Here is a 21,093-nt window from a genome sequence, read left to right as displayed (position 1 = left end):
AGGCTTGCAATGTGCCAGTTACCACCGACGCCTAGCAGAGAAGCAGCACGTAGTTCATCCTAAGTAATAACATTTTCCTCATATGTGCCCCACATCCCACTTAACCCCATGCTTAAACTGTCCACAGTTTAACTCACAATGGATTTTAAACAGTACATGCTGTCACATTTGCTAATTCAGCAACACCAATGTTTGTGAGCCAGACTAGAAACCGGGCCATCGCTGATGCCATTTCTAACGTCGAGTATGCACCAACATCCCGGCCTGCTCATGGTCCACGCCTGGCTGGGCACTCTGAAGCTGCTGGTCTAACTAGCCATACCCTCCCCTTCCGAGAGATACTAAGGTTAATTTTAACTCAGGCCAAATCGAATATTGTTAATCACTGGGGAGGGTCGAAATTAATCACTTTTCTGTAAAGCTTCTTCAGATTCATTCTGGATACCAGCGACAAGAATCTTTAAAAAAAATTTAATGGCCAACTTCTTATTTTCTAGATTTTAAGCTTCAGCATCTCATCGAACTTCTGTCTCTGATCCGTTCAAGAGGATCACATTTTGGGGTGGATCTAGTCACTATGATCATCACACCCATACGTTTATAAACTTGAGGGATAGGACAGCACATTTTGAAGGTGCTGGGAGCAGATGTGCTTCCAGTAGCCAGCCCACCCCAAACCTGGGTTCCTGACAAAGAGCCAGGGAACTCCTAGCCAGCAGAGAAACCCATTCCTGGGCCTCTCCTCTCAGCAGACAGGCGACGGCCAGGCATGGCCAGGTATGGCCCCCAGGCTTCACGCTAGGCCTTGAGGCCCTCCTTTCAGGAAGCTGGTGGCAGGGTCTGATGAAGTGATGGTGGGGGCAGTTGGTGAGCTGGGCCTGCTGCTGCCTGAGGGCCCACTGTCATTGTGACTGCCTAGGGCATGACAGTGGGCAGCAGCCACACCCACCAACACACAGCAACACACGGTGTGGCACCGCCTTGAGACTTGCCACTAGCATCACTAAACAAAACCTTTTCTGGTAACTGATAATATATGCAGGTGTTGTTAGTACTTCTAGCATAAGTCTTACCACCATAAACACCCTCCTGCGATAGGACAGACTCATATTAACCAAGAAGAGGGCTGACCAAGTCCCACTCAGCAGCTCTGTGCAAAACAGGTCACGCTTCAGACAGAAACCCAGAGTCCCACAGTCACACGTTGGTCAGTAAATGTTAGATTAAATCAATTCAGGAAGTGACAAAAGACTTTAATCCTAGCACCAACTACTAAGAACAAAAATCTCTCTTCTTGTTTTATGTTCTTTACCAAGGACCACTGTTAGAAATGCCTGAATGTTCTCTCATCCACACTGGGAAGCTACTCACAGCATTTCATTTAGAAGCTTCTCACATACACAGTGGTTTTCTGAGACAGCGGAAAGGGACGTTATGGCTACTGAAAAATAAATTCAGCCAGATAAAGGGGCTGTGATTCAGGATCACTTCTCAGAGAAAAAGGGAAATGCCACAGTGAGGTTTGTCGATTTTAATTCAGTTGTTCAGAAGCACCACTTGTGTACAGAAGAAAACATTAAAATGTAGTCCAAGGAGACACAGAGAAGTCACGAGGCTTATGTCCAACATAAATTTATGGCTTAAAAAAGTAAATACTTAGAAGACAGCCAACACCATCATCGAAGCTATATGTGAAAAGAAATCAAGCTGTTTTCACTTCTTGGAAAAGATATATATATATATATATATATATATATATATATAAAATTTTTTTTTTTGGAGACATTGTCTCCCTCTGTTGCCCAGGCTGGAGTGCAGTGGCACAATCTCGGCTCACTGCAGCCTCTGCCTCCTGCGTTCAAGCAATTCTCTTGCCTCAAACTCCCGGGTAGCTGGGACTACAGGTGCGTGCCACCACGCCCGGCTAATTTTCGTACTTTTTTTCAGCAGAGACGGGGTTTCACCATGTTGTTTAGGCTAGTCTCAAACTCCTGATCTCAAGTGATCCCCCTGTCTCGGCCTGCCAAAGCGCTGGGATTACAGGCGTGAGCTACTGCGCTTGGATGGAAGATATATTCAAAAGAGTGTTTGCGATTCTTCCCTTATATTCTTTTTTTTTTTTTTTTTTTTTTTTGAGACAGAGTCTTGCTCTGTCACCCTGGCTGGAGTGCAGTGGCGTGAATTCAGCTCACTGCAACTTCTTCCTCCTGGGCTCAAGTGATTCTCCTGCCTCAGCCTCCCAAGTAGCTGGGATTACAGGCGTGCACCACCATGTCTGGCTAATTTTTGTATTTTTAGTAGAGACAGGTTCACCATGTTGCCCAGGCTGGTCTCAAACTCCTGGACTCAAGTGATCCACCCGCCTCGGCCTCCCAAAGTGCTGAGATTACAAGTGTGAGCCACTGTGCCGGCCACTTATATCCTGTTTCTAGCTTCTCTGTTTGTTTTTCCTAGAAACAAGGTTCTCTAAAAATAATAATCTGTTCACAAAGCCTTTGCTGTTTTGAAAGCCTGGGGATAGAGTTTAAAGTCACTGAATCCCTCAACATTAGGATCAAATGTACTGAGATCTTTCCTTTAGGAAAGGAAGAGGTGAAGATAAAAATGAACAACATTTCAGAGGCCAGTGTTAAAGACAGCACCAGCTCAGCCATGTAGGGCCTTTTCCTGCTGCTGGAAGGGCTACAGAGCTCACCAGCACTTACCAGACTCCAATGGTCACGTCTTCCTCTGGCTGCAGGTAGTAGTTACATGTGTGATTCAAACCTTGATCCTGTGGTTTTTTCAAATCAATGAAATAGGGAACCCTTACTGTAGGAAATGAAGAGATGGAAATTAGGATTACTGGTGGATTAATACACACACGTACACACAGACATGCAAACATGCATACTCACACACATGCACACATATGCATCCACACATATACACACACATATGCACACCCACATGCACACACTGCAGAAGCTCTCAGAAAGCACCAAGTCCTTTTCCTGTGCAATCTTACAATGGTGCCAGACCTGCAGGCCCAGCCTCAGGGAGGGTATGGGCTGAGGCCAGCATGGGCAGGGATAGATACTGCAGTGAGGGCGAGGTCTGTGTAGAGACTGGAATGCTAAGGTCTAAGGTCACTCAAGGTGTGAGAAGATGCAAGTAAGGGAAGGAAAGATCCCCAACAGGTCTTAAGGATGGGCCAGCCAGGAGGGAGGCTAGGGAGGCCGAGCCTGCAAATAACTCAGGTGCCTGGTGGAGTGGGACATACACAGCAGGAAAGGGGATGGTGCTAAAGGATCTGATGAGTAACTGAACGTAGGGTGGCAAACAAGGTAAAGGGGATTCCAAAGTTTCTAGGACTGTTGCCTAACACAGAAAAGACAGCAGAAGGTGAGGTGTGGGGGCAGCAAGAGGGATGAATCCACAGGACCCATGCAGAGCAGAGTGAAGTCAGTGCAATGGCCCAGCAGAAGTCCTGCACTGACCAGGTCATCTGCCAGCAGGACAGCAAGTGAATTAACCAGCACTCCACACTGTGGAAGACCATGAGGCCCTTAGACCTGGAGGAACCTCATCTGCGGGCAGATGAGAGGAGCAAGATGACTGTGGGTGCGGGTACGGTAGCCCCACTCTGCTATTGTAAAAACATGCCAATGAAACACAACCCCCACAAGTGGCTGGGAGGAAATACAGAAAGACAGAAGCCAGGCTGCTCATGTAGCTTCAAAGTGTGTGTGTGGGGAGAATGGGGGCAATTTTTTCCTTATATACCATTGTAGTCTTATTACTTTTGGTGAACACAACTTTAAAATAAGTTTAACTGAACAATAAAAAATTTAAAATAAACCCATGAACCCTGAGGTGGGATTTTCCTGCTTTATAAAATGGCAACTCCCAAAAGAGGCAGTGACAGAGAGCAGTGCGGGCCTGGCTTCCCTCCGGCAGGTCCTGCCCCTGGGGAAGCTGTGCTGCTGACAGCTGTCTCTGGTGAAGACAGGGGTTGCATGACTCCCACGTCCGCGTGGCACACTGCACATCTAGCCTCACTTCCTCAAATGTCACCAGGCTGGACTCATGAGGACATGGGGACATACACACTCCTTCCCAGAAACTCCCTGAGCGTCTGTCCCAGACCACGTGGGGAGACAGTTCCCCCGACCAGGGCTGCTGTTCATACCCCACCTTCTTAACCCATCTCTTCCCCAGGAAGCAGATACATCTTCAAAACTTTAATAAGAAGTTTCTCTCAAAATAAAAAATGGCAAAGGAGGTGATCCACATCCCCATTAGCTCTGGCTGAGCCAGGCCACACAGTCTCTGAGGCGAGTCACCATCATCACCATCTGACGGCTCCTATTAGATTGCCGGCTCACATGATAGAGCTGGATTTTTTGATACCAGCCTGGGCAACATGGCAAAACCCCATCTCTACAGAAAATATGAGAATTACCCAGGCAAGGTGACATGCACCTGTGATCCCAGCCACTTGGGAGGCTGAGGAGGGAGAATCACTTGAGCTCAGCAGGTCAAAGCTGCAGTAAGCCAAGATTGTACCACTGCATTCCAGCCTGAGTGACAGAGAGACCCTGTTTCAAAAAAAAAAAAAAAAGAATTGGCTTTGAACCCGGCAGCCCGGCTGCACAGCCCTGCCTCCTGGCTGGCTGGACAGGAAGTCAGGGAGGTAATAAGCCTGGCCCCTGAGAGGCCTGGAAGGCCCACCTGCCCTGTTATGGGCTGAGTTGTGCTCCCCAAGAAAGACTACGTTCAAGGCCTCACCCCCAGTACCTAAAAGTGTGACCTTACTTGGAAACAGGGTCTTTATGGAGGTAATCAAGCTCAAATGAGGTCACTGGGTGGATACTAACCCAAATGACTGGTGTCCTTATAAAATGGGGACATTTAGACACAGAGACAGAGGGAAGACCATGAAAAGACAACCAAGAAGATGGAGAAGACAGAAGCAGAGATTTGAGGGAAGCTTCTCCAAGCTGGGAATGCTGCCAGACAGACAGGCAAGAAGGGTCCACCTCAGCATCTCAGGAGGAGCTGGGCCCGCCCACACCTCAACCTCAGACTCTCAGCCTCCACGACCATGAGAGGATACATTTGTTTTAAGCCACCCAGTTTGCAGGTTTGTTAGAGTGGTCCCAAAAAATAAATGCAGTCAGCCAGGCGTGGTGACTCACGCCTATAATCCTAGCACTTTGTGAGGCCGAGGCGGATGGATCACCTGAGGTCAGGAGTTCGAGACCAGCCTGGCCAACATGGCAAAACCCCGTCTCTACTAAAAATATAAAAATTAGCCAGGCGTGGTGGTGTGCACCTGTAATCCCAGCTACTTGGGAGCCTGAAGCAGGAGAATGGCTTGAACCCCGGAGGTGGAGGTTGCAGTGAGCTGAGATCATGCCACTTCACTCCAGCCTAGGTGAAAGACTGAGACTCTGTCAAAAAGAAAGAAAAGAAAAGAAGAGAAGAGAAGAGAAGAGAAGAGAAGAGAAGAGAAGAGAAGAGAAGAGAAGAGAAGAGAAGAGAAGAGAAGAGAAAAGAAAAGAAAAGAAAGAAGGGAAGGGAAAGGAAGGGGAGGGGAGGGAAGGAAAGAAGGGAGGAAGGGAAGAAAGAGAAGAGAGAAAGAGAAGAGAGAAAGAGAAGAGAGAGGAAGGAAGGAGGGAGAGAGGGAGAGAGGGAGAGAGGGAGAGAGGGAGGGAGGGAGGGAGAGAAAGAAAGGCAGGCTCTTCTGCAACAGGAAACAATTGAAGAAACTGGTTATTTTACCAAAGCTTTGACTGGAATGGCCTGCTTTCCTTTAAGGATTCAAAGGACTTATAGAGACAATAAAAGCCCGTGGGTAAAACTGGCCTCATACCTTGTCTATACAGTCCCCATACAGGGTTCCTGACCTGTGGTAAAGAATGTCACTTTCTAATAGGCCCAGGAGCCCCAAGTTATTTTAGGACCTCAAGAAGAGAGGAATTTACCAAACTCATAGGTATCTGAGGATACAAACCCATGACTGGACTCAGTTTTTAAAAAGTCTTATCTGAGATTCCTTATGGAACAGAGTTCTACCAAAGCCAATTTAAAAAGCCTATGTAGGCTGGGTGCGGTGGCTCAAGCCTGTAATCCCAGCACTTTGGGAGGCCGAGACGGGCGGATCACGAGGTCAGGAGATCGAGACCATCCTGGCTAACACGGTGAAACCCCGTCTCTACTAAAAAATACAAAAAACTAGCCAGGCGAGGTGGCGGGCGTCTGTAGTCCCAGCTACTTGGGAGGCGAAGGCAGGAGAATGGCGTGAACCCGGGAGGCGGAGCCTGCTGTGAGCCGAGATCCGGCCACTGCACTCCAGCCTGGGTGACAGAGCGAGACTTCGTCTCAAAAAAAAGAATTAAAAATAAAAAATAAAAAAATAAAAAATAAAAAGCCTATGTAAAAAATTATTACTTGTGTTGCAATTTATGTAAATAAACAGGCCAAGTATAATAAGACTAAAGTTTATTTTGCAAATAAATCAGTCCTATAATGATTTGTTTTTTAATAAAAATGGGGACTGGAGAGAGAAAACTTGTGCTTCGAAAACAAATATATATAGTATACCTGTTGTTAGATGTTCTTGCATTTTTCCTGCAGTTTGGAAGGACTAAATCTTAAATTCTTTGTGGGCTACAAGTCACCAAACTAATGCATTCAAATCTTTACTTTCAAAACTGGGAATTGCACTCCTTACCCTATTCCTTATTATTAACCTTACAGTTCACTGTTCCCTTAAATGCAGTGCTAAAACTATAGATGACAATAGTAATGCCTTTGCCATGCAAGCCTTGGATCCCCAGCCATGCCTGTGTGAGTGTGCTCAGAGCTGCAAAGTGGTTCCATTCCTTTCACCGTGGGGTAAACACCTACCCCCACTACACTCCTGGCCAGCAGGAATAAGTTAGAGCTGTCTTTGCCCTTTCTCCATCTTCATTAGCTAACACCTGAAAATTAAGGGGTTATGAAACCCAAACGGGTACCAGACGAGGTGGCGCGTGCCTATAATCCCAGCACTTTGGGAGGCCTAGGCGGGCGGACCACAAGGTCAGGAGTTCGAGACCAGCTTGGCCAACATAGAGAAACCCTGTCTCTACTAAAACTACAAAAATTAGCCAGGCATGGTGGTGCGCGCCTATAGTCCCAGCTACTCGGGAGCCTGAGGCAAGAGATTGCTTGAACCTGGGAGGCAAAGATTGCAGTGAGCTGAGATCACGCCACTGCACTCCAGTCTGGGTGACAGAACAAGGCTCCGTCTCAAAAACAAAAACAAAAACAAAAACAAAAAAAAAAAAAAAAACAAAGGGAGGGAGGGATTGAAACTACCATTCCAAAACTGAGACAGTGAAAGAGATCTGACCTGACTGACTCCATCTTGGTTCTAACCTCCACACTGTCCTTGTTCACTCCTGGCCATAGGCTAAACTAACTTTGGGAGGAACTTAGTTTATAGTTTAAAGCAAAGATGATACCCTTTCTGGAAACAAATGTCCTTCTTACCTGGGGACTAGGCTGCCTTTTTAGGACTAACATTTTGGCTACAAGATTGGAAATTGTTGTGGTTTAGGAGTCATGCAGCTGGCCTACAAGACTCTGACCCTCCCCAAATTGCTCCTGGTGATAAAATCACTATTGTAAAATCTAAGACCAGTGCTTGAGATATTTTGCAGACCCTGAACTTGATGGATCAGGTGGCACCATCCAGATGATAAACTAGCTCATCTGATCCTGTGGACTCCACAACGCAGGAACTGACTCAGCGCAAGACAGCTTTGACTCCCTATGATTTCATCTCTGAGCTGACCATCAGCACTTCCAGCTCACTGGCTTCCCCACACCCACCAAGTTGTCCTTAAAAACTCTGATCCCTGAATGGAGAGTGATTTAAGTAATAATAAAACTCCAATCTCCTGGAAAAAAAAAAAAAAAAAAAAACACGGCCATACAAGTGTTTAGATTTTATCCTGGCAGGGGGACTCAGAGAAGGCTCCCGATCAGAGGGAGTGCCTGGAAAGTGAGTCCACTTCAGGCTCTGGAGTGGGAAAATGAGTCCACTTCAGACTCTAGGGCCCACTCCTGCCGCCTCATCCTGGGAATTCACCACACACTTCGGGAGCCTGAGAGCTGCAGCCCAGGGCGCAAGTCTCTCATCTGACAGCCGGGAGCGGGGGTGGCCTCCCCAGCACAACTCTGAATATCCACGCCTGGGGCCCACTGCCCATCCCACATCTAGACCCACTCAGCCAAATCCTGCCTCTGATGCTGGAACCAGCCCTGATTCTGCCAGATGGGGAGTGGGCACCATTGAGGGCCGAGGACACTGGGCTTCCACTGGCTCCGCTTCAGGCCTCACTCAGTTCTGTGTCTGGAGAAGGATGCCAAGCTCTTGGGACACAAACTGTCCAAGAGTTCTGAGAGCATTCCCTGGCCACTGAAAGTATTTTACAAGGATTAGCAGCTAATCCAGAAAGCTTCCAAGCCCAAGAAATCTAAGAACTAGGAAGCCAAATTCTACTCCAGGATGGCCTCATTCCAGGAAGCTGGTCTTTCAGTTCACTTTTACTCGGTTTAGAAACAACCACGAGGCCAGGTGTGGTGGCTCATGCCTGTAATCCCAGCACTTTGAGAGGCCGAGGTGGGCGGATCACCTGAGGTCAGGAGTTCGAGACCAGCCTGACCAACATGGAGAAACCCCATCTCTACTAAAAATACAAAATTAGCTGGGCATGGTGGCACATGCCTGTAATTCCAGCTACTCAGGAAGGCTGAGGCAGGAGAATCGCTTGAACTCAGGAGGCAGAGGTTGCGGTGAGCTGAGATTGTGCCACTGCACTCTAGCCTGGGCAACAAGAGCGAAACTCTGTCTCAGAAAAAAAGAAAAAAGAAACAACCATGAAAAGGAGGCACAGTGACTGCTCTGAAGTCCCCCAGATACTGCCTGGCACCTTCTCTTCCACAGCAGCACCTCCAACCAGTGTCATGTGGCATGGGAAGCATGGAGCTTGGCTGGTCCAAGGGATCACACAGCCCCAGAGCGGATGGCTGTAGGAACCACCTGGCCAGTATTATTCTAAATGAGCAGAAATGCTTCGAAGTGAGATGGGTGGTGAGATGGGTTGGTGTGCGCAGGGTCACAGGATCCACCCAGGGCCAGAAGCACTACTGGCTTACTCCTGCAGACCAGTGCCAGGCGAGTGCCAGGACCCTCTGGCCTCCCACGTGGTCAGATCACCCATGGACACCGACTCTTTGTGGCCCCCGTGACTCTGGCATGCTGGCTGGAGTCCACCCTGCCCAGGTCCCTGCTTCATCCACAGGCCTGGGGTGGGGATAGAATGCTCAGCCCCGTGGCAGCCCCACAGGAGTGGCCCGGGCAGTGTGCCACCACTGAGGTCCAGCTCTCCCATGATTCCCTCTCACAGGCTCTTCTGAACTGGGAGCTCCTCATAGGGGCCCCAGCACCATGGGCAAGCAAGGCCCACAGGGCTGCCGGGACTGAGGCCTCTAGCTGCTCCTGCTTCCCCCAGTTTTCACTGTCCACCCTCCAGTTATGTCATCATATACCAGCAACCACAAACATCAACAGGCAGGATGGAGAATGGATTCTGCACGCACGGGTGCTGTGGAGGGTGAAGGAGTTAGAATGTGAGGGTGGAAAACGACCTGCTCTGTCATACTTCTTTTAGCTCACTTGCAAAATATTTGGTGGGGGAAAGGCTGAAACTACTGCGCTGTGATGGTCTTTGAGTGCTGAGGGTCTGAACACGGGGCTAAGTCTCATTCCAATCCCTGTGAGTAACAGAGCAGCCTTGATACGGGCAGCCATAAGAGGTGTGGTGTCAACAAGGGAAAGCCTGGGTTGGTTATTTGGGTTTTATCAAATTCCAATTACCTGATGCAGGCTTACAGGGCCTTCCATGTGAAAAAAGGGGGACAAGAAAAGAAAGGAAACAGGAGTTAACAGGGACTGCTCAGGGGAAGGACAAAGAGGAATCTGGCCCTTTGCTTTAAAAACAAATGCATGATGATAGATCTGACCTATTTCCAAAAAATCCCTCCCTAGCCTCTGAACCAAGACATGACTTTCACCAAGAGATTCCTTCTTGATCTGAAGGCAAGTAACGGCTGGGAAGATATTCTAGGCTTCATAAATGTTGGGTCTCATCCAAACATCTTTTGGGTGGAATCAGACTGTGAATACAAGTATTGAAAAGCACATATATTTATGTGTATGTAAACGGACACATATAAAAAAGGTCAGTAGGAAATAAACTACAGTGTTAACAAGGATTTTCTCAGAGTAATATTCATTTTCTTATTTATACTATTGAGGGTTCTTTTTTTGTTTCTAGAATAATCAAGATGTTTTGCTTATGAAAATTTATTTAAAGTAGAATAATGCCTTAAATTGTAGTTGCTATGTTTCTTTAAAAGCTTATTTATCTAATTTATACATTTGGTTTCAGATAGATTTGCTGTGAAGAACATTTTAACCACATTGTGGGCCCAAGAGATTGCTACTCCTCCTGTAATGTTGAATGGATGCCCAGGTCATGCTTCTTGTCTGGAGACAAGAGCAGAGGCACCTCCCCAATAAAACTCCAAATCACTGCAGGGCCACGCCACAGACCCCACCTCCTCGGCGCCACAGACAGGCACAGACCTGTAAACCTTGGATGCACATTACAACTGGAAAACCAACAGGCTCCATGCTGCTCCTCTGATGACTGCCCTTCCTCCCAAAGGGGGAGACAGAGACCCACACTTGGAAGGGCCTCACGCGCTGACAAAATACACTGTGGCTTCCTGGGGAGGACAGTGCGGCCTGGAGATGAGGGTCGCTCATCATGGAGAGGAGGGAGGAGTAGGGTGTGGGGGCCAGGCAGATGCCCGGGGGGGGTGAGGCAGAATGCATGTCCAATCACTGCTCCCAGGGACACTGTTTCTTGGTGCTAGACCTTTGGTCAACTTTTCAAAAAAGGCCGGAAACACAGATTTTTATCATACTGGCAACTAAAAATCTCTTTCAAAAACACCACTGGGCTGGGTGCAGTGGCTCACGCCTGTACTCCCAGCACTTTGGGAGGCCAAGGCGGGAGGATCTTTTGAGCCCAGGAGTTTGACGCCAGCCTGGGCAACATGGCAAAACCCCATCTCCACTAAATATAAAAAATTAGCCAGATGTTGTGGTGGTGGGTGCCTGGAGTCCCAGCAACTCAGGAGGCTAACGTGAGAGGATCACCTGAACCTGGAAGGTCCAGGCTGCAGTGAGCCATGATCACACCCCTGCAGTCCAGCTGGGGCAACAGAGCCACGCCCTGTCTCAGAACAAAACAAAACAACAAAACAAAATGCCACTGTAGGCTCTCCTACTCCAGTGTGGCAAACAGGTGGAAGGAAATCATTAAGGATGGGCAACACCCTGGGAGGCTCAGCCTCCCCTACCCAAGCCCAGCCCTACTCTCCCACGGGGCTGGACCAGGAGAACCCAAAGTTCTCCCTCATAGCAGTCTGCCACTTCCTTAGGAAATCTACAGAGCAAAATCTGTAGGCTGTGTGTCTACAGTAGCCCAAACAATCAAGTTAAAGAAAATCTATTCAATTCAAACATTTGCTGGGAGCCCACAATGTACTAGGCCACACAGGGCAATGCACCCCACACATCCTCCCTTAAGAACCAGCTCACGTGCCCGGCAGCAAAGGCACCTGCCCAAGGAGGCCAGCAAAGGTGCAAAAGCTGTGAGGGTCAAGTCTGAGGTCTGTTGATGGTGAACCTGCAGTCCTTGTAGCTTCGTGTTTATACCTAAGCCCCAAATCCTTTCTGGGCTGTACTATGTATATTTAAGGAACATTAAAGTCAGAAAAACAAAACTCTTATCATTTTGGTATACTGTTAGTTTCTTTTTGAGTTTGTGCTTCTTACAAGTGGCAAAACTTAGAGATGAAAAATTCCTAGAAGTTCTACTTTTCCGTTAGAAAATCAAATGCCTCTTAGTACACTACATGTGTTTTACAATTAAGACACCCAAATTAAAAAGTCAGATTTACAAAGTATTAAATAACCTTACAATTTCTGTTCTTCTTACCAGCATTAAAAAAACAAAAACAAAAACACACAAACAGAAATTCCTTTTTTAGCCAGTCATTTCCTAAGTTTCTGTGATTAAGTCTATTATAGACTGAACACCCAAACTCATAAGCCCCGATGCCTGCAGAGGGAGTCTGGAGCCTCCCAGTACCTCCTGTGTTCCTCTGTGGCCTCCTCCTTTCCTCCTCCTCCCACCCCGCCAGCTCACCTGCTGCCTCAGCAATATCAGGCCCAGCTTTGCAAGCCTTAAACTCCCAAACACGCAAGGCCAGACTCACTATGTGCAAATCAATCTAGCCACAAAGTGACCCCAGAGCCCCTGCCTCATCCTGTTCTAATGCTGTCAGCACCTGCCTCTCAGGCTATCCTTCACAGAACACCCGCCGTGTGCAAGCCCTCGTTCTCAAACAACCTCGTTTGTTCTCAAACAACCTCGAGGTTGTTCTCAAACCTCGTACCCACAGATGCAGCCCCTTCCTTGGAGCCTCGCTTGTAGGACTGTTCCCAGGGCCACGTGCCCAGAGCCTCTGCCTTCGACCTCATGGGCTTGATACATCTGCACCTTTCTCCTTCCACATCTCCAAAAGCAAATACACAATGTGAAAAAACACACAAGATCCAAGTTCACTCAAGGAGACTACAATACCTACAAGACCAGCACAAAATTCCACAGAAACAAAAGTACTGTATATCTGGATTTTTTAAGGGTATAAAAAACTAATTTGTTTTCAAAAAGAAACTATATTTTTCAGTGGTCATCTTTTCCAAAGGCAGTTAGGCTCCTAGAATGCACAACTGACAAGGCATCTCCAACATGATGGCTTCAGCTGACTTCTCAGGTTGTCAACATTTTTACTCACCTCAGCTGAAGACAGACACGCTGGGCCCCCAGTGCAGTGTAGTCTTCCGTGGACACAAATCCAGCACCAGAGAGCAACACTAGCACAGAAAGTCCTCCAGCTGGGAAGGGGCACAGGGACCTTTCGGGTAATAAAAGTGTTCTATTTCTCAATCTGGGTGGTAGCTCTACCTGTCTCTCTCTAAAGATATAGGTATATAAACTGTACATTTAAGATATATACCCTTCACTGCATGTAAACTAAATCACCATTAAAGTAAAAAGACTCCCCCTAAAATCAGACATCATCATGAAAAGGAACCCTTACTAAAATTAAAGGAAAAATGGACACATACCACTTACCGAAATTCAAGAAAATCAGTTTGGCCTGTATTCCAGGACATAGTTTGATGAGAAATGGAATGGCAATGTACAACCCCAAAACACAGAAGAGTATCTTCCTCAGGCGCAACCAGAGGCCCTTTCGCCTGCAAGAGAAAAGCAATGAATCAGTCAAAAGGCAGTAGGTGTCATTTTGCTGTAGTTTGTCAATAGTGTTATGAAAATCTCTAAAGAGACACATGTATTTTTTTTTCCACGAGGATACTGCCAATAATAAAAGTAGCCTCCCACCTGCCTTTGCTCAAGTAATTATTTTAGATAGTCTTTAACTTGAGCTTAGAACTCTGCTGGGGGTAAGAGGAACTTTTTTTCTTGAAAGACAAAGAAATAGCCAATGACTTCTTACATTCGCCCTTGCGGAAGAATCCAGCAGAGAAAGCAGACCCCACAATGCCCCCCACCTGACATCAGACCCCAGCTGTAACCTCATATCAGGGAAGAGCGGCCTCCTCAGGCCTCCCCATCAGTCTTCTGTGAGCCAACTGCAGGCAGGCTTAGGTTATTCATTAGCTCCTGGTAGGAAGTACGCAGACCAAGGACATCAACAGAACCTGCCTGACCAGGTCCTCAGAGAGCAGGAGGCTAAGAACTGGCACGGTGTGTCCTTGCATTTACGTGTGGGCGAGCCCCTCTGTACCCACTCAACAGAGGACCCTTTTCCAGGCCCGTCAAGCCAGGTCGCCAGCCCAGGGTCTCATGACCCTCTTCTAATTCCTCTCCAGCTCCAGAGTTCTTATCATGTTCCCAAACCTCCTTTCAAAACTATCTCTAACCCGGTGATTCTCAAACTCCTTGGTCTCAGGGCTTCTCTACAGTACAAAATTGAGGACCCTACAGAGCTTCTGCTCAAAGAGTTTCTTAACTTCTCATTTGACAGACAGTCAAAAACAGTTTATATTTATGATGATCTGTCATATGAGAAGTTAAAGATAAGACATTTTAAAATATCTATTAATTCATCTAATAATAACAATCCATTACATGTTGTTATAAACGGTATTTGTTATGAAAAATAATTCTCCAATACAAAAAATTTTAGTGAGGAGAAAAACAAAAAATTTTAGTGAGAAGAGTGACATTAACATTTTTACACCTTTCTCTAAGTCAGAGAGCTTAACAGAAAGATGGACTCTCCTATCTGCTTCTGCATGCAATGTGCTGTGAATTCACATATCACATATCATCTGGAAAACCTCACTGCACAACCATGAGAGGAGGGTGAAAAAAGGCAAATCACACCTTGACACTATTAGAGAAATCAGTCTGACCTTACTGACCCTCTGCAAGGATCTGGGAACGAAAGAGTGCCAAGGGCACACCTGTAGGGCCACTGCTCTAACTTACCATACGACTCTAAATCCAGTGGGACAAGCTATCTCTGGACTGTTTCCAAACAGTCTTAAAACCACATATTGAACTGCTGATACAGGCAACAATACAGATGAATCTCAAAAGGATTGTTATGTTAAATAAGACATCCAAAAAAGACAGTATGCTATGAATTCCATGTCTAAAATTCTAGAAAAGGTAAAACTCTAAGGACAGAAACACAGAATAGAGAGAGGTTGCCAGGGGCTGGGGGTGGAGCAGATTGACTGTAAGGGCCAGGAGAGGGTCTTGGAGTGATGGAACATACTTTACCTTGATGTGGCTGTGGTTACACGATGGCATACATTTGTCAAGACTCACTCAATTGTACACTTAGAATCCATGAACTTTGTCATATGTAAATAATCTCAATAAAACTGATGTAAATAATAAAGCTGACAAACACCTCAATAAAGCTGATGATAAATATGCACATCCGATAATGTAACTCATTCACTCATTTTCCTGGTTCATTCAGAGATCATTATCGAGAGCCTGGCACTCTGAAGTGGTGGACAGTCAGGGCAGCAAAGGATGGCGCCCACACTTGTGCTGTGCTCACAGCCCAGTGGGCATTAATCAAGCACAAGGGCCGCGGCAGGCTGGGTGAGAGGTACCTGCTGCTGGGGATACTGTCCAGGGTGATCTGAGCTAGTTGGGCTACCAGGGACAAGGCCATCGGACTGACACAGTAATTTAGGAATACAAGAGTTAACTAGATGATGGGGAGAACAGTTTAAAATGGCATCGTAAACACCATACATGATCTAGCTTTTCAAAGAGGGTATATTAATCACAATATTGAGGTTCAAAGTGCCAGCTCTGAAGTCTGGTTCAACATCTAACCCATCACTTACTATCTGTGTAATCTTGAACAAGCGATTTAACCTCTCTGAGCCTTGTTTTCCTTAATGCTTAGTAAGGATGATAATGATACCTCCTTTGTGTAGGTTCCTGGAAGGATTACACACAGTAACACATGTAGACTGCACATGTGAGTCCTTGCACCAAACTTGCAACACATCTTAGCTTCCATCACCAACTCTTTATTCTTATTAAAGAGCAGGGTCTGACACAGCTAATGGCCCTGGCAGGGAGAAATTGGGAAAATGTGAGAGGTTGGAAGAAGACCAGAAAGACTCAGAACGTTATCCTGAGAGAAAACGAAAAGCCCATAAAAAGAAAGAAGCCTGCAATCAAGTGTGCCACCACTTCAATGCCTGGTGCCTATGCTTGGATCATCTGTGGTTAGTTCTGTGTCCCTCCCACAATCTACTTACTCATCCTTCAGCACCTGCACAGATCTCTGCCCTACTGTAAGGCATCAAGTGGTTTGCAATTTTGTGCCTCAAGAGAAAGGAAAGCCTATGTCCACACAAAGACTTGTTCAAAAATGTTCACAGCTTCAGCCTGGGCAACAACAGTGAAACTCTGTCTCAAAGAAAAAAAAAAAAAAAAAAAAAAGGAAAGTTCAGTAGCCAAAAACAGAAACGACCCAAACGGCCATCAATGAGTGAATGGATAAACAAACCATGGTATGCCCTTAGAATAGAATATAATGCAGCAATAAAATGAAATAAACTATTGATACATGCAACCATGCAGATGAATCTCAAAATAATGTGCTAAGCAACAGAAACCACATGAAGGATGGCCAGGTCACTGGCGGATTTTCACCGACATATGATTTCACCCAAAAGGTATCTCTACTCATTAGCAAAACCAGTACAGACACAACCATTTTATTGCACTTCACTTTACTGCATTTTGCAGATACCACATTTTTTTTTTTTTTTTTTTTTTTACAAATTCAAGGTTTGTGTTAACTCTGCACTAAGCAAGTCTGTCAGTGCCATTTTTCCAACATTCCAACAGCATGTGCTCACTTTGTATCTTTGGGTCAGTATTTTTTACCGGTAAAGTTTTTTTGTTGTTGTTTGCTTTGAGATGAGGTCGCATTCTGTCACCCAAGTTGGAGTGCAGTGGCACAATTAGAGCTTACTGCAGCCTCTACCTCCCAGATCCAAGCCATCCTCCCACCTTGGCCTCCCAAATAGCTTGGATCACAAGCATGTGCCACCATACCCAGCCAGGTTTATTTTTTATTTTGTAGAGACGAGGTCTCCCTATGTTGCCCAGGCTGGTCTTGAACTCCTGGGCTCAAGTGATCCTACCATCTTGGCCTCCCAAAGGGTTGGGATTATGGGTGTGAGCCACAACCTCCCAGACTCAAGTGATCCTCTCATCTGAGTCCCCTGAGTAGCTGGGGCTGTTATAGGCATGTGCCACTATGCCCAGCTAATTTTTAAATATTTTGTAGGGACAGTGTCTCCCTACGTTGCCCAGGCTGGTCTCGAACTCCTGGGCTAGGGCAATCCACCCACCTTGGCCTCCCAAAGTGCTGGATTACAGGCATGAGCCACCATACCTGGCCTAAAGTATTTTTAAATTAAGGTATGTACACTGTTTTCTTAGATAAAACCTGCCAAAACTCACATGAGAAATAGACAATCTGAACATGCCTGTTTCTATTAAATAAATTGAATAAATAATTAACAACTTTTCAAAACAGAAATCACTGGGCCCAGATGGGTTCACTGGGGAATTCTACCAAACATTTAAGGAAGAAATTACACCAATTTCCTGCAATCTCTTCCAGAAGCAATCTCTTTTTAACTTATCCTATAAGCTCAACATTACCCTAAATAAGACAAAGACATTACAAAAAAGAAGACTAAGGTGGGCCTAGTGGTATGTGCCTGTGATCACAGCTACTTGGGAGGCTGAGGCAGAAGGATGGCTTCAGCCCAGGACTTCAAGGCCAGCCTGGGCAACATCTCGGAAAAAAAGAATGAGGTCAGGCACAGTGGCTCACACCTGTAATTCCAGCACTTTGGAAGGCCAAGATGGGTGGAATTCAAGACCACCTGGCCAACACGGGGGAATCCTGTCTCTACTAAAAATACAACAATTAGCTGGGCGTGGTGGCAGGCGTCTATAATCCCAGCTACTTGGAAAGCTGAAGCAGGAGAAATCGCTTGAACCTGGGAGGTGGAGGTTGCAGTGAGCTGAGATCACACCACTGCACTTCATTCAGCCTGGGTGACAAAGCAAAAAATAAAATAAAATAATTAAAAAATAAAGAAAGCTAAAGACCAATACTCTCATGAACATAAATGCAAAATCCTCTAAAAAATATTAGCAAAGCAAATTCAATAATGTATAAAAAGAATTATACACTATGGCCAAGTGGGATTTGTCCCAGGTATGCAAGGCTAGTTCAATATAAGAAAATCAATTAATGTAATACATTACATCAACAGGCTAAAAAAGAAAAATCACATGATCATATAAATAGACGCAAAAAAGCATCTGACAAAATCTACACCCATTCATGATTAAAAAGCCTCAGCACACTAGGAATAAAGGGCAACTTCCTCAACTTGATAATATCTACAAAAAACAGTTAACATCTTACTTAATGATGAAAAGCTTGAAGCTTTCCTGCTAAGTTAAGAACAAAGCAAGATTACACAATAAAACAAGAAAAGGAGATAACAGGTATAGAGACCAGGGAAGGAAAAAAATAAAATTGTTTGCAGATCACATGACTGTCTATGTAGAAGATCTAAAACTTGGAACTAATTAGTGATTATAGCAAGGTTCCAGGATACAAAGTTAATATACATAAGCCAATAGTTTGCATATATACCAGCAATGTGAAATCCAAAACATATTGCCATTTACATTAGCAACCCCCACAATGAACTACTTAGATACAAATCCAACAAAATATGTACAAGATCTAAATAAAAAAAACTATAAAACTCTGATGAAACATATAAAGGAAGAACTAAATAAAGAGATATTCCATCTTCATGGATAGGAAGGCCCAATACTGTCAAGATGTCAGTTCTTCCCAACTTTGTAGATTCAATATAATCACAATCAAATCCCAGCAAGTTATTTCCTGGATATTGACAAACTGATCCTAAAGTTTACATAGAGAGGCAAAAGACTCAGGATAGACAGCATTAAAGGAGAAGAACAAACTTGGAGGATTGACACAACCTGGCTTGAATACTTACAATAAAGCCACAGTAACCACGACAGTGGTGTACTGTCAAAAATACGAATAGACCAACGAGCCTAGAAATACACCCACATAACTATAATCAACCGATCTGTGACAAAGGAGCAAGGGCAATACAACGGAGCAAAGATGATCTTTTCCACAAATGGTGCTGTAACAACTGTACATTCATACGGGAAAAAATGAATGAAGATATAGACCTGACACCCTTCACAAAAATAAAACTCAAAATGTGTCATAGACCTAAATGTAAAAACTAGAAAACTATAAAACTCCTAGAAGATAACGGAGAAAAAAATTTAGGTTAACTTGGGTATGATGAAGACTTTTTTTTTTTTCCTGGAGACGGAGTCTCACTCTGTCACCTAGGCTGGAGTGCAGTGGCGCCATCTCGGCTCACTGCAACCTCTGCCTCCTAGGTTCAAGCAATTCTCCTGCCTCAGTCTCCTGAGCAGCTGAGACTACAGGCAAGCACCACCACCCCCAGTTGATTTTTTGTATTTTTACTAGAGATGGGGTTTCACCGTGGTAGCCAGGATGGTCTCGATCTCCTGACCTTGTGATCCGCCCACCTCAGCCTCCCAAAGTGCTGGGATTACAAACGTGAGCCACCGAGTCCAGCCGATGAAGACTTTTTAGATACAAAACTACCAAGGTATGATCCATGAAAGAAATATTAATAAGCTAGGCTTCATTAAAATTGAAAACTTCTGCTCTGTGAAAGACAATGCCAAAAGAATGAGAAGATAAGCCACAGACTGGGAAAAACATATTGACAAAAGTGTATCTGATGAAAGACTGTTATACAAAATATACAAAGAACTCTTAAAATTTGATAAGAAAACAAATAACTGGATTTTACAAGGAGCAAAGGACCTGAACAGACACCTCTCCAAAGAAGATGCACAGATGGCAAATAAGCATATGAAAAAGTGTTCACATCATATGTAATTAGAGAAAGACAAATTAAAACAACAAGATATCATTACACACTATTAGAATGGCCAAAATGCAAAACACTGATTAACACTAAATGCTAGGAGAATGTGGAGCAACAGGAATTCTCATTCATTCCCAGTGGGAATGCAAACATGGTACACAGTCACTTGGGAAGACAGTTTGGCAACTCCTCCCAAAACTAAACATATTCTTTTTTTTTTTTTGAGACGGAGTCTTGCTCTGTCGCCCAGGCTGGAGTGCAGTGGCTGGATCTCAGCTCACTGCAAGCTCCGCCTCCCGGGTTCACGCCATTCTCCTGCCTCAGCCTCCCGAGTAGCTGGGACTACAGGCGCCCGCCACCTCGCCTGGCTAGTTTTTTGTATTTTTAGTAGAGACGGGGTTTCACCGTGTTAGCCAGGATGGTCTCGATCTCCTGACCTCGTGATCCGCCCACCTCGGCCTCCCAAAGTACTGGGATTACAGGCTTGAGCCACCGCGCCCGGCCTAACACATTCTTACTATATGATCTAGCAATCAGGCTCCTTGGTACTTACTCAAATAAATGAAAAATATATGTCCACACAAAAACCTGTATACAGACATTTACAGCAGCTTTATTAATAACTGCCAAAAGTTTGCCATTCACATTAGCAACCCCCAAAATGAACTACTTAGATACAAGTCCAACAAAATATGTACAAGATCTAAATAAGAAAAACTATAAAACTGCCAAAAGTTTGGCAGTTATTAATAAAGATAAGATAACCAAGATAAGACGTCCTATGATAGGTGAGTGAATAAATAAACTGGTACATCCAGACAATGGAATATTATTCAATGCTAAACAGAAATCAGCAATCAAGCCATGAAAAGAACATGGCAGAAACTTAGTATTACTTAGTGAATCTTATTACTAAGTGAAAGAAGCTCATCTCAAAAGGCTATATACTATATGACTCCAACTATGTGACATTCTGTAAAAGGTAAAACTATGGAGATGGCAAAAAGATTAGTGGTCATCCAGGGATGGCACAGATTTTTAGGGCAGTGAAACTATTGTGTATGATATAACAATGGTAAATAAGTATTACACATTTGTCGAAATCTCATAAAATGCAAAACATCAAGCGTGAACCCTACTTAATGCAAACTATGGATTTGGGGGGATGATGTGTCAATGCAGGTTCACTGATTCTAGCAAACATACCATTGCAGTGCAGGATGTGGATAGTGTGGCATACCATGTGTGGTAGGGGCGGGGAGGGAGTGCACGGGAAATTCTGTACTTTCCACTCGATTCTGCTGAAGACCTAAAACTGCTCTAAAAAATAAAGTTTATTATTA

General features: G+C 45.1%; 1 protein-coding gene across 1 annotated transcript in view; it reads right to left on the bottom strand.

The window, feature by feature from the left end:
• The window catches only part of LOC103247036 (lysophosphatidylserine lipase ABHD12), a 76,393-nt gene that overhangs the window by 19,312 nt on the left and 35,988 nt on the right, over positions 1–21,093 (bottom strand). The window contains exons 2-3 of the mRNA XM_073008229.1: positions 13,311–13,435; positions 2,706–2,811 (exon numbers count right to left, since the gene is read on the bottom strand). Of these exons, the coding sequence (XP_072864330.1) occupies positions 2,706–2,811; positions 13,311–13,435 (231 nt within the window). The remainder of the gene's footprint in view (positions 1–2,705; positions 2,812–13,310; positions 13,436–21,093) is intronic.

The sequence above is a fragment of the Chlorocebus sabaeus genome, chromosome 2, assembly GCF_047675955.1.
Source record: "Chlorocebus sabaeus isolate Y175 chromosome 2, mChlSab1.0.hap1, whole genome shotgun sequence".
Lineage (NCBI taxonomy): Eukaryota > Metazoa > Chordata > Mammalia > Primates > Cercopithecidae > Chlorocebus > Chlorocebus sabaeus.
The sequence above is the reverse complement of the archived record's forward strand: the minus strand, read 5'-3'. Positions and strand labels throughout refer to the sequence as shown.